The sequence below is a fragment of the Balaenoptera borealis genome, assembly GCF_965194805.1.
Source record: "Balaenoptera borealis genome assembly, chromosome: X".
Classification (NCBI taxonomy): domain Eukaryota; kingdom Metazoa; phylum Chordata; class Mammalia; order Artiodactyla; family Balaenopteridae; genus Balaenoptera; species Balaenoptera borealis.
Window position 1 is genome coordinate 109,071,397 of NC_138881.1, and position 13,549 is coordinate 109,084,945.

A 13,549-nucleotide genomic window follows, 5' to 3' on the forward strand; every position below is an offset into this window, starting at 1 on the left:
CACTGTAACAGCTCCTTTACTTTGCAGTGAAAATTGATTTGTATATTCTTTGCCTCTGAGACCTTGTGGGATTTTTTTTTTTTAATTCAGATAGAAAGTCACAAAAATTATACTCATCCTCATCAGTTCACTCAGTCCCATGTAATTAATTTTTTTTTTCATCTTGATCTTTTGTTAGCACTTTTATGAGTTCATCAGTTTTTCATTAGAGTTCTGAAAATGCTTATTCATTCAGTTCAGCAGTACAGTCAGTTACCAGAAACCTGTACTTGTCAGAGTCTTTTCCATGAATTTCTTGAAGATGAAACCCTTTTATAGGAACATATTTGCAAAAGCATCAGAGTTCACCCAGAACTGTCTGTAAATGACAAAAGACATAAAAATGACCACAGTTAAAGATTTGATGAAAGTTCATAATAATGCAGTTGACAAGAAAATTAGTTATTTCTTTTTTTTTTTTAAACATCTTTATTAAAGTATAATTGCCTTACAATGGTGTGTTAGCTTCTGCTTTATAACAAAGTGAATCAGTTATACATATACAATATGTTCCCATTTCTCTTCCCTGTTGCATCTCCCTCCCTCCCACCCTCCCCATCCCACCCCTCTAGGTGGTCACAAAGCACCGAGCTGATCTCCCTGTGCTATGCGGCTGCTTCCCCCTAGCTATCTATTTTACATTTGGTAGTGTATATATGTCCATGACACTCTCTTACCCTGTCACATCTCACCCCACCCCCTCCCCATATCCTCAAGTCCATTCTCTAGTAAGTCTGTGTCTTTATTTCCGTCCTGCCACTAGGTTCTTCATGGCCTTTTTTTTTTTTTCCTTAGATTCCGTATATATGTGTTAGCATACTGTATTTGTTTTTCTCTTTCTGACTTACTTCACTCTGTATGACAGACTCTAACTCCATCCACCTCATTACAAATACCTCCGTTTCATTTTTTTTTTGGCTGAGTAATATTCCATTGTATATATGTGCCACATCTTCTTTATCCATTCATCTGTCGATGGACATTTAGGTTGCTTCCATGTCCTGGCTATTGTAAATAGAGCTGCAATGAACATTTTGGTACATGACTCTTTTTGAACTATGGTTTTCTCAGGGTATATGCCCAGTAGTGGGATTGCTGGGTCATATGGTAGTTCTATTTGTGGTTTTTAAGAAACCTCCATACTGTTCTCCATAGTGGCTGTATCAATTTACATTCCCACCAACAGTGCAAGAGGGTTCCCTTTCCTCCACACCCTCTCCAGCATTTATTGTTTCTAGATTTTTTGATGATGGCCATTCTGACCGGTGTGAGATGATATCGCATTGTAGTTTTGATTTGCATTTCTCTAATGATTAATGATGTTGAGCATTCTTTCATGTGTCTGTTGGCCATCTGTATATCTTCTTTGGAGAAATGTCTATTTAGGTCTTCTGCCCATTTTTGGATTGGGTTGTTCGTTTTTTTGTTATTGAGCTGCATGAGCTGCTTGTAAATCTTGGAGATTAATCCTTTGTCAGTTGCTTCATTTGCAAATATTTTCTCCCATTCTGAGGGTTGTCTTTTGGTCTTCTTTATGGTTTCCTTTGCTGTGCAAAAGCTTTTAAGTTTCATTAGGTCCCATTTGTTTATTTGTGTTCTTATTTCCATTTCTCTGGGAGTTGGGTCAAAAAGAATCTTGCTGTGATGTATGTCATAGAGTGTTCTGCCTATGTTTTCCTCTAAGAGTTTGATAGTGTCTGCCCTTACACTTAGGTCTTTAATCCATTTTGAGTTTATTTTTGTGCATGGTGTCAGGGAGTGTTCTAATTTCATACTTTTACATGTACCGGTCCAGTTTTCCCAGCACCACTTATTGAAGAGGCTGTCTTTTCTCCACTGTATATGCTTGCCTCCTTTATCAAAGATAAGGTGACCATATGTGTGTGGGTTTATCTCTGGGCTTTCTATCCTGTTCCATTGATCTATATTTCTGTTTTTGTGCCAGTACCAAACTGTCTTGATTACTGAAGCTTTGTAATATAGTCTGAAGTCAGGGAGCCTGATTCCCCCAGCTCCATTTTTCGTTCTCAAGATTGCTTTGGCTATTTGGGGTCTTTTGTGTTTCCATACAAGTTGTGAAATTTTTTGTTCTAGTTCTGTGAGAAATGCCAGTGGTAGTTTGATAGGGATTGCATTGAATCGGTAGATTGCTTTGGGTAGTAGAGTCATTTTCACAATGTTGATTCTTCCAATCCAGGAACATGGTATATCTTTCCATCTATTTGTATCATCTTTAATTTCTTTCATCAGTGTCTTACAATTTTCTGCATACAGGTCTTTTGTCTCCTTAGGTAGGTTTATTCCTAGATATTTTATTCTTTTTGTTGCAATGGTAAACGGGAGTGTTTTCTTAATTTCACTTTCAGATTTTTCGTCATTAGTGTATAGAAATGCAAGAGATTTCTGTGCATTAATTTTGTATCCTGCTACTTAACCAAATTCATTGATTAGCCCTAGGAATTTTCTGGTAGCATCTTTAGGATTCTCTATGTATAGTATCATGTCATCTGCAAATAGTGACAGCTTTTCTTCTTCTTTTCCGATTTGGATTCCTTTTATTTCTTTGTCTTCTCTGATTGCTGTGGCTAACACTTCCAAAACTATGTTGAACAATAGTGGTGAGAGTGGGCAACCTTGTCTTGTTCCTGATCTTAGTGGAAATGGTTTCAGTTTTTCACCATTGAGGACAATGTTGGCTGTGGGTTTGTCATATATGGCCTTTATTATGTTGAGGAAAGTTCCCTCTATGCCTACTTTCTGCAGGGCTTTTATCATAAATGGGTGTTGAATTTTGTCGAAAGCTTTCTCTGCATCTATTGAGATGATCATATGGTTTTTCTCCTTCAATTTGTTAATATGGTGTATCACATTGATTGATTTGCGTATGTTGAAGAATCCTTGCATTCCTGGGATAAACCCCACTTGATCATGGTGTATGATCCTTTTAATGTGCTGTTGGATTCTGTTTGCGAGTATTTTGTTGAGGATTTTTGCATCTATGTTCATCAGTGATATTGGCCTGTAGTTTTCTTTCTTTGTGACATCTTTGTCTGGTTTTGGTATCAGGGTGATGGTGGCCTCGTAGAATGAGTTTGGGAGTGTTCCTCCCTCTGCAATATTTTGGAAGAGTTTGAGAAGGATAGGTGTTAGCTCTTCTCTAAATGTTTGATAGAATTCGCCTGTGAAGCCATCTGGTCCTGGGCTTTTGTTTGTTGGAAGGTTTTTAATCACAGTTTCAATTTCAGTGCTTGTGATTGGTCTGTTCATATTTTCTATTTCTTCCTGGTTCAGTCTCGGCAGTTTGTGCATTTCTAAGAATCTGTCCATTTCTTCCAGGTTGTCCATTTTATTGGCATAGAGTTGCTTGTAGTAATCTCTCTTGATCTTTTGTATTTCTGCAGTGTCAGTGGTTACTTCTCCTTTTTCATTTCTAATTCTATTGATTTGAGTCTTCTCCCTTTTTCTCTTGATGAGTCTGGCTAATGGTTTATCAATTTTGTTTATCTTCTCAAAGAACCAGCTTTTAGTTTCATTGATTTTTGCTATTGTTTCCTTCATTTCTTTTTCATTTATTTCTGACCTAATCTTTATGATTTCTTTCCTTCTGCTGGCTTTGGGGTTTTTTTGTTCTTCTTTCTCTAGTTGCTTTAGGTGCAAGGTTAGGTTGTTTATTCGAGATGTTTCCTGTTTCTTGAGGTAGGCTTGTATTGCTATAAACTTCCCTCTTAGCACTGCTTTTGCTGCGTCCCATAGGTTTTGGGACGTCGTATCTCCATTGTCATTTGTTTCTAGGTATTTTTTGATTTCCCCTTTGATTTCTTCAGTGATCACTTCGTTATTAAGTAGTGTATTGTGTAGCCTCCATGTGTTTGTATTTTTTACAGATCTTTTCCTGTAATTGATATCTAGTCTCATAGTGTTGTGGTCAGAAAAGATACTTGATACGATTTCAATTATCTTAAATTTACCAAGGTTGATTTGTGACCCAAGATATGATCTACCCTGGAGAATGTTCCATGCGCACTTGAGAAAAATGTGTATTCTGTTGTTTTTGGGTGGAATGTCCTATAAATATCAATTAAGTTCATCTTGTTTAATGTATCATTTAAAGCTTGTGTTTCCTTATTTATTTTCATTTTGGATGATCTGTCCATTGGTGAAAGTGGGGTGTTAAAGTCCCCTACTATGATTGTGTTGCTGTCGATTTCCCCTTTTATGGCTGTTAGTGTTTGCCTTATGTGTTGAGGTGCTCCTATGTTGGGTGCATTAATATTTACAATTGTTATACCTTCCTCTTGGATCGATCCCTTGATCATTATATAGTGTCCTTCTTTGTCTCTTGTAATAGTCTTTATTTTAAAGTCTATTTTGTCTGATATGAGAATTGCTACTCCAGCTTTCTTTTGATTTCCATTTGCATGGAATATCTTTTTCCATCCCCTCACTTTCAGTCTGTATGTGTCTCTATGTCTGAAGTGGGTCTCTTGTAGATAGCATATATATGGGTCTTGTTTTTGTATCCATTCAGCCAGCCTGTGTCTTTTGGTGGGAGCATTTAATCCATTTACATTCAAGGTAATTATCGACATGTATGTTCCTATTTCCATTTTCTTAAATGTTTTGGGTTTGTTATTGTAGGTGTTTTCCTTCTCTTGTGTTTCTTGCCTAGAGAAGTTCCTTTAGCATTTGTTGTAAGGCTGGTTTGGTGGTGCTGAACTCTCTCAGCTTTTGCTTGTCTGTAAAGGTTTTAATTTCTCCATCACATCTGAATGAGATCCTTGCTGGGTAGAGTAATCTTGGTTGTAGTTTTTTCTCCTTCATCACTTTAAGTATATCTTGCCACTCCCTTCTGGCTTGCAGAGTTTCTGCTGAAAGGTCAGATGTTAACCTTATGGGGATTCCCTTGTGTGTTATTTGTTGTTTTTCCCTTGCTGCTTTTAATATGTTTTCCTTATATTTAATTTTTGACAGTTTGATTAATATGTGTCTTGGCGTGTTTCTCCTTGGGTTTATCCTGTATGGGACTCTCTGTGCTTCCAGGACTTGATTAACTATTTCCTTTCCCATATTAGGGAAGTTTTCAACTATAATCTCTTCAAATATTTTCTCAGTCCCTTTCTTTTTCTCTTCTTCTTCTGGGACCCCTATAATTCGAATGTTGGTGCGTTTAATGTTGTCCCAGAGGTCTCTGAGACTGTCCTCAGTTCTTTTCATTCTTTTTTCTTTATCCTGCTCTGCAATAGTTATTTCCACCATTTTATCTTCCAGGTCACTTATCCTTTCTTCTGCCTCAGTTATTCTGCTATTGATCCCATCTAGAGTATTTTTAATTTCATTTATTGTGTTTTTCATCGTTGCTTGGTTCCTCTTTAGTTCTTCTACGTCCTTGTTAAATGTTTCTTGCATTTTGTCTATTCTATTTCCCAGATTTTGGATCATCCTTACTATCATTATTCTGAATTCTTTTTCAGGTAGACTACCTATTTCCTCTTCATTTGTTAAGTCTGGTGTGTTTTGACCCTGCTCCTTCATCTGCTGTGTGTTTTTCTGTCGTCTCATTTTGCTTATCTTACTGTGTTTGGGGTCTCCTTTTCAGAGGCTGCAGGTTCGTAGTTCCCATTGTTTTTGGTATCTGTCCCCAGTGGCTAAGATTGGTTCAGTGGGTTGTGTAGGCTTCCTGGTGGAGGGAACTAGTGCCTGAGTGCTGGTGAATGAGGCTGGATCTTGTCTTTCTGGTGGGCACGTCCACGTCCGGTGGTGTATTTTGGGGTGTCTGTGGCCTTATTATGATTTTAGGCAGCCTCTCTGCTAATGGATGGGGCTGTGTTCCTGTCTTGCTAGTTGTTTGGCATAGGGTGTTCAGCACTGTAGCTTGCTGGTCATTGAGTGATGCTGGGTCTCGATGTTGAGATGGAGATCTCTGAGAGATTTTTGCCGTTTGGTATTACGTGGAGCTGGGAGGTCTCTTGTGGACCAGTGTCCTGAAGTTGGCTCTCCCACCTCCAAGGTACGGCCCTGATGCCTGGCTGAAGCACCAAGAGCCTTTCGTCCACACGGCTCAGAGTAAAAGGGAGAAAAAATAGAAAGAAAGAAAGAAAGAAAGAAAGAGGCTATAATATAGTGAAGTAAAATAAAGCTATTATAAAGCAAAGCTATACAGACAAAATCTCCCCCAGAAGCATATACATATACACTCACAAAAAAAAAGGAAAAGGGGAAAAATTAATATATCCTGCTCCCAAAGTCCACCTCCTGAATTTGGGATGATTCGTTGTCTATTCAGGTATTCAACAGATGCTGGCACATCAAGTTGCTTGTGGAGTTTTAATCCGCTGCTTCTGAGGCTGCTGGGAGAGATTTCCCTTTCTCTTCTCTGTTCGCACAGCTCCCGGGGTTCACCTTTGGATTTGGACCCGCCTCTGCATGTAGGTCGCCTGAGGGTGTCTGTTCCCCGCCCAGACAGGACGGGGTTAAAGGAGCAGCTGCTTCGGGGGCTCTGGCTCACCCAGGCCGTGGGGAGGGAGGGGTACAGATGAGGCGGGGCGAGCCTGCGGCGTCAGAGGCCGGCGTGACGTTGCACCAGCCTGAGGCGTGCCGTGCGTTCTCCCAGGGAAGTTGTCCCTGGATCACGGGACGCTGGCAGCGGCGGGCTGCACGGGCTCCCGGGAGGGGCGGTGTGGAGAGTGACCTGTGCTCGCACACAGGATTTTTGGAGGCGGCAGCAGCAGCCCCAGCGTCTCACGCCCGTCTCTGGGGTCCGCGCTGATAGCCACGGCTCGCGCCAGTCTCTGGAGTTCGTTTAGGCGGCGCTCTGAATCCCCTCTCCTTGCGTGCCGCGAAACAAAGAGGCAGGAAAAAGTCTCTTGCCTCTTGGGCAGCTGCAGACTTTTTCCCGGTCTCCCTCCCAGCCAGCTGTGGTGCGCTAACCCCTTCAGGCTGTGTTCACGCCGCCAACCCCAGTCCTGTCCCTGCGATCCGACCAAAGCCTGAGCCTCAGCTCCCAGCCCCGCCCGCCCCGGCGAGTGAGCAGACAAGCCTCTCGGGCTGGTGAGTGCTGGTCGGCACTGATCCTCTGTGCGGGAATCTCTCCGCTTTGCCCTCCGCACCCCTGTGGCTGTGCTCTCCTCCGTGGCTCCGAAGCTTCCCCCCTCTGCCACCCGCAGTCTCTGCCCACGAACGGGCTTCCTAGTGCGTGGAAATCTTTCCTCCTTCACAGCTCCCTCCCACTGGTGCAGGTGCCGTCCCTATTCTTTTGTCTCTGTTATTTCTTTTTTCTTTTGCCCTACCCAAGTATGGGGGGAGTTTCTTGCCTTTTGGGAGGTCTGACGTTTTCTGCCATCGTTCAGTGGGTGTTCTGTAGGAGCAGTTCCACGTGTAGATGTATTTCTACTGTATCTGTGGGAAGGAAGGTGATCTCCGCGTCTTACTCTTCCGCCATCTTCTCTCCTCTAGTTATTTCTGAGATATACATTTTAAAGTAATAACTAGGATTATTACTTATAACATTATACCAGAACATATAAGATTTTTAGAAATTTCATGTAATGTCTGAAACATTTATATTAACATATTTCCATACAAATACAAATATAAGATTTTTAGAAATTTCATGTAATGTCTGAAACATTTATATTAACATATTTCCATACAAATAACCCAATGAAAGTTTAGTATTAGTTGTTTTGTTTGTTTGTTTTTTTATACTGCAGGTTCTTATTAGGCATCAATTTTATACACATCAGTGTATATATGTCAATCCCAATCGCCCAATTCAGCACACCACCATCCCCACTCCACCGCAGTTTTCCCCCCTTGGTGTCCATATGTCCATTCTCTACATCTGTGTCTCAACTTCTGCCCTGCAAACCGGCTCATCTGTACCATTTTTCTAGGTTCCACATACATGCGTTATACGATATTTGTTTTTCTCTTTCTGACTTACTTCACTCTGTATGACAGTCTCTAGATCCATCCACTTCTCAACAAATGACTCAATTTCGTTCCTTTTTATGGCTGAGTAATATTCCATTGTATATATGTACCACAACTTCTTTATCCATTCGTCTTTTGATGGGCATTTAGGTTGCTTCCATGACCTGGCTATTGTAAATAGTGCTGCAATGAACATTCGGATGCATGTGTCTTTTTTTTTTTTTTTTTAAATTGAAAGCTCTTGAAGCATGATGGATTTTTAATTAATTAATTAATTTATTTATTTTTGGCTGTGTTGGGTCTTCGTTTCTGTGCGAGGGCTTTCTCTAGTTGCGGCGAGCGGGGGCCACCCTTCATCGCGGTGCGCGGGCCTCTCACTATCGCGGCCTCTCCTGTTGCGGAGCACAGGCTCCAGACGCGCAGGCTCAGTAGTTGTGGCACATGGGCGTAGCCGCTCCGCGGCATGTGGCATCCTCCCAGACCAGGGCTCGAACCCGTGTCACCTGCATTGGCAGGCAGATTCTTAACCACTGTGCCACCAGGGAAGCCCCATGTGTCTTTTTGAATTACAGTTTTCTCTGGGTATATGCCCAGTAGTGGGATTGCTGGGTCATATGGTAATTCTATTTTTAGTTTTTTAAGGAACCTCCATATTGTTCTCCATAGTGGCTGTATCAATTTACATTCCCACCAACAGTGCAAGAGGGTTCCCTTTTCTCCACACCCTCTCCAGCATTTGTTGTTTGTAGATTTTCTGATGATGCCCATTCTAACTGGTGTGAGGTGATACCTCATTGTAGTTTTGATTTGCATTTCTCTAATAATTAGTGATGTTGAGCATCTTTTCATGTGCTTCGTGGCCGTCTGTATGTCTTCTTTGGAGAAATGTCTATTTAGGTCTTCTGCCCATTTTTGGATTGGGGTGTTTGTTTAAAATTGAGCTGAATGAGCTGTTTATATATTTTGGAGATTAATCCTTTGTCCATTGATTCGTTTGCAAATATTTTCTCCCATTCTGAGGGTTGTCTTTTCCTCTTGTTTATGGTTTCTTTTGCTGTGCAAAAGCTTTGAAGTTTCATTAGGTCCCATTTGTTTATTTTTGTTTTTATTTCCATTACTCTAGGAGGTGGATCAAAAGGATCTTGCTGTGATTTATGTCAAAGAGTGTTCTTCCTATGTTTTCCTCTATGAGTTTTATAGTGTCCAGGCTTATATTTAGGTCTCTAATCCATTTTGAGTTTATTTTTGTGTATGGTGTTAGGGAGTATTCTAATTTCATTCTTTTACATATAGCTGTCCAGTTTTCCCAGCACCAGTTATTGAAGAGACTGTCTTTTCTCCATTGTATATCTTTGCCTCCTTTGTCATAGATTAGTTGACCATAGGTGCGTGGGTTAATCTCTGGGCTTTCTATCTTGTTCCATTGATGTATGTTTCTTTTTTTGTGCCCGTACCATATTGTCTTGATTACTGTAGCTTTGTAGTATAGTCTGAAGTCAGGGAGTCTGATTCCTCCAGCTCCATTTTTTTCCCTCAAGACTGCTTTGGCTATTCAGGATGTTTTGTGTCTCCATACATATTTTAAGATGATTTGTTCTAGCTCCGTAAAAAATGCCACTGCTAATTTGATAGGGATTGCATTGAATCTGTAGATTGCTTTGGGTAGTAGAGTCATTTTCACAATGTTGATTCTTCCAATCCAAGAACATGGTATATCTCTCCATCTGTTGGTATCATGTTTAATTTCTTTCATCAGTGTCTTATAATTTTCTGCATACAGGTCTTTTGTTTCCCTAGGTAGGTTTATTCCTAGGTATTTTATTCTTTTTGTTGCAATGGTAAATGGGAGTGTTTCCATAATTTCTCTTTCAGATTTTTCATCATTAGTGTATAGGAATGCAAGAGATTTCTGTGCATTAATTTTGTATCCTGCAACTTTACCATATTCATTAATTAGCTCTAGCAGTTTTCTGGTGGCAGTTTTAGGATTCTCTATGTATAGTATCATGTCATCCACAAACAGTGACAGTTTTACTTCTTCTTTTCCAATTTGTATTCCTTTTATTTCTTTTTCTTCTCTGATTGCCGTGGCTAGGACTTCCAGAACTATGTTGAATAATAGTGGTGAGAGTGGACATCTTTGTCTCATTCCTGATCTTAGAGGAAATGCTTTCAGTTTTTCACCATTGAGAATGATGTTTGCTGTGGGTTTGTCATATATGGCCTTTATTATGTTGAGGTAGGTTCCCTCTACGCCCGCTTTCTGGAGAGTTTTTATCATAAATGGGTGTTGAATTTTGTTAAAAGATTTTTCTGCATCTATTGAGATGATCATATGGTTTTTATTCTTCAATTTGTTAATATGGTGTATCACATTGATTGATTTGCGTATATTAAAGAATCCTTGCATCCCTGGGATAAATCCCACTTGATCGTGGTGTATGATCCTTTTAATATGTTGTTGGATTCTGTTTGCTAGTATTTTGTTGAGGATTTTTGCATCTATATTCATTAGTGATATTGGTCTGTAATTTTCTTTTTTTGTAGTGTCTTTGTCTGGTTTTGGTATCAGGGTGATGGTGGCCTCATAGAATGAGCTTGGGAGTGTTCCTTCCTCTGCAATTTTTTGGAAGAGTTTGAGAAGGATAGGTGTTAGCTCTTCTCTAAATGTTTGATAAAATTCACCTGTGAAGCCATCTGGTCCTGGACTTTTGTTTGTTGGAAGATTTTTAATCACAGTTTCAATTTCATTACTTGTGATTGGTCTGTTCATATTTTCTGTTTCTTCCTGGTTCAGTCTTGCAAGGTTATACCTTTCTAAAAATTTGTCCATTTCTTCCAGGTTGTCCATTTTATTGGCATAGAGTTGCTTGTAGTAGTCTCTTAGGATGCTTTGTATTTCTGCGGTGTCTGTTGTAACTTCTCCTTTTTCATTTCTGATTTTATTGATTTGGGTCCTCTCCCTCTTTTTCTTGATGAGTCTGGCTAATGGCTTATCAATTTTGTTTATCTTCTCAAAGAACCAACTTTTAGTTTTCTTGATCTTTGCTATTGTTTTCTTTGTTTCTATTTCATTTATTTCTGCTCTGATCTTTATGATTTCTTTCCTTCTGCTAACTTTGGGTTTTGTTTGTTCTTCTTTCTCTAGTTTCTTTAGGTGTAAGGTTAGATTGTTTACTTGAGATGTTTCTTGTTTCTTTAGGTAGGCTTGTATAGCTATGAACTTCCTTCTTAGAACTGCTTTCACTGCATCCCATAGGTTTTGGGTCGTCGTGTTTTCATTGTCATTTGTCTCTAGGTATTTTTTGATTTCCTCTTTGATTTCTTCAGTGATCTCTTGGTTATTTAGTATCGTATTGTTTAGTCTCCATGTGTTTGTCTTTCTTCCGTTTTTTGCCCTGTAATTCATTTCTAATCTCATAGCGTTGTGGTCAGAAAAGATGCTTGATATGATTTCAATTTTCTTAAATGTACTGAGGCTTGATTTGTGACCCAAGATGTGATCTATCCTGGAGAATGTTCCGTGCGCACTTGAGAAGAACGTGTAATCTGCTGTTTTTAGATGGAATGTCCTATATATATCAATTAAATCTATCTGGTCTATTGTGTCATTTAAAGCTTCTGTTTCCTTATTTATTTTCATTTTGGATGATCTGTCCATTGGTGTAAGTGAGGTGTTAAAGTCCCCCACTATGATTGTGTTACTGTCAATTTCCTCTTTTATAGCTGTTAGCAGTTGCCTTATGTATTGAGGTGCTCCTATGTTGGGTGCATATATATTTATAATTGTTATATCTTCTTCTTGGATTGATCCCTTGATCATTATATAGTGTCCTTCCTTGTCTCTTGTAAGATTCTTTATTTTAACGTCTATTTTATCTGATATGCGTATTGCTACTCCAGCTTTCTTTTGATTTCCATTTGCATGGAATATCTTTTTCCATCCCCTCACTTTCAGTCTGTATGTGTCCCTAGGTCTAAAGTGGGTCTCTTGTAGACAGCATATATATGGGTCTTGTTTTTGTATCCATTCAGCCAGTCTATGTCTTTTGGTTGGGGCATTTAATCCATTCACGTTTAAGGTAATTATCGATATGTGTGTTCCTGTGACCATTTTCTTAATTGTTTTGGGTTTGTTTTTGTAGGTCCTTTTCTTCTCTTGTGTTTCCCACTTGGAGAAGTCCCTTTAGCATTTGTTGTAGAGCTGGTTTGGTGGTGCTGAATTCTCTTAGCTTTTGCTTGTCTGTAAAGCTTTTGATTTCTCCATCAAATCTAAATGAGATCCTTGCCGGGTAGAGTAATCTTGGTTGTAGGTTCTTCCCTTTCATCACTTTAAGTATATCATGCCACTCCTTTCTGGCTTGTAGAGTTTCTGCTGAGAAATCAGCTGTTAACCTTATGGGAGTTCCCTTGTATGTTATTTGTCGTTTTTCCCTTGCTGCTTTCAATAATTTTTCTTTGTCTTTAATTTTTGCCAATTTGATTACTGTGTGTCTCGGTGTGTTTCTCCTTGGGTTTATCCTGCCTGGGACTCTCTGCACTTCCTGGACTTGGGTGGCTATTTCCTTTCCCATGTTATGGAAGTTTTCAACTATAATCTCTTCAAATATTTTCTCAGGTCCTTTCTCTCTCTCCTCCTTCTGGGACCCCTATAATGCGAATGTTGTTGCGTTTAATGTTGTCCCAGAGGTCTCTTAGGCTGTCTTCATTTCTTTTCATTCTTTTTTCTTTAGTCTGTTCCGCAGCAGTGAATTCCACCATTCTGTCTTCCAGGTCACTTATCCGTTCTTCTGCCTCAGTTATTCTGCTATTGATTCCTTCTAGTGTAGTTTTCATTTCAGTTATTGTATTGGTCATCTCTGTTTGTTTGTTCTTTAATTCTTCTAGGTCTTTGTTAATCATTTCTTGCATCTTCTCAATCTTTGCCTCCATTCTTATTCCGAGGTCCTGGATCATCTTCACTATCATTATTCTGAATTCTTTTTCTGGAAGGTTGCCTGTCTCCACTTCATTTAGTTGTTTTTCTGGGATTTTTTCTTGTTCCTTCATCTGGTACATAACCCTCTGCCTTTTCATCTTGTCTATCTTTCTGTAACTGTGGTTTTTGGTCCACAGGCTGCGGGATTGTAGTTTTTCTTGCGTCTGCTGTCTGCCCTCTGGTGGTTGAGGCTATCTAAGAGGCTTGATTGGAGGCTCTGGTGGTGGATAGAGCTGACTGTTGCTGTGGCGGTCAGAGCTCAGTAAAACTTTAATCCACTTGACTGTTGATGGGTGGGGCTGGGTTCCCTCCCTGTTGGTTGTTTTGCCTGAGGCAACCCAACACTGGAGCCTACCTGGGCTCTTTGGTGGGGTTAATGGCAGACTCTGGGAGGGCCTTAAACCTTGATCTAACCCTTTTTGCTCTAGCTCAGGTTCCATTTTGACAGCATGCTCATGCGCCTTTTCAACAATTCGACCAACATCCAGATCGCCAAAGAGATTAGCATGTGAATCTTCTGGGCTAATTGTTTCTAATGGACAATTGGAAACTTTCCTGATTATTAAAGAAGCCACCTCTTTAGGAAAGATGTGGTTTGTT

At 39.8% G+C, this 13,549-nt stretch overlaps 1 protein-coding gene across 1 annotated transcript in view; it reads right to left on the reverse strand.

Annotated features, from left to right (window-relative positions):
- Nucleotides 1–11,805: 11,805 nt before the first annotated feature.
- The window catches only part of LOC309620164 (fibrous sheath-interacting protein 2-like), a 74,154-nt gene continuing 72,410 nt past the window's right edge, over nucleotides 11,806–13,549 (reverse strand). Inside the window, 1 exon segment of the mRNA XM_082376225.1 lies at nucleotides 11,806–13,548. Coding sequence (XP_082232351.1) covers nucleotides 13,141–13,548 — 408 coding nt within the window. The 3' untranslated portion in view covers nucleotides 11,806–13,140.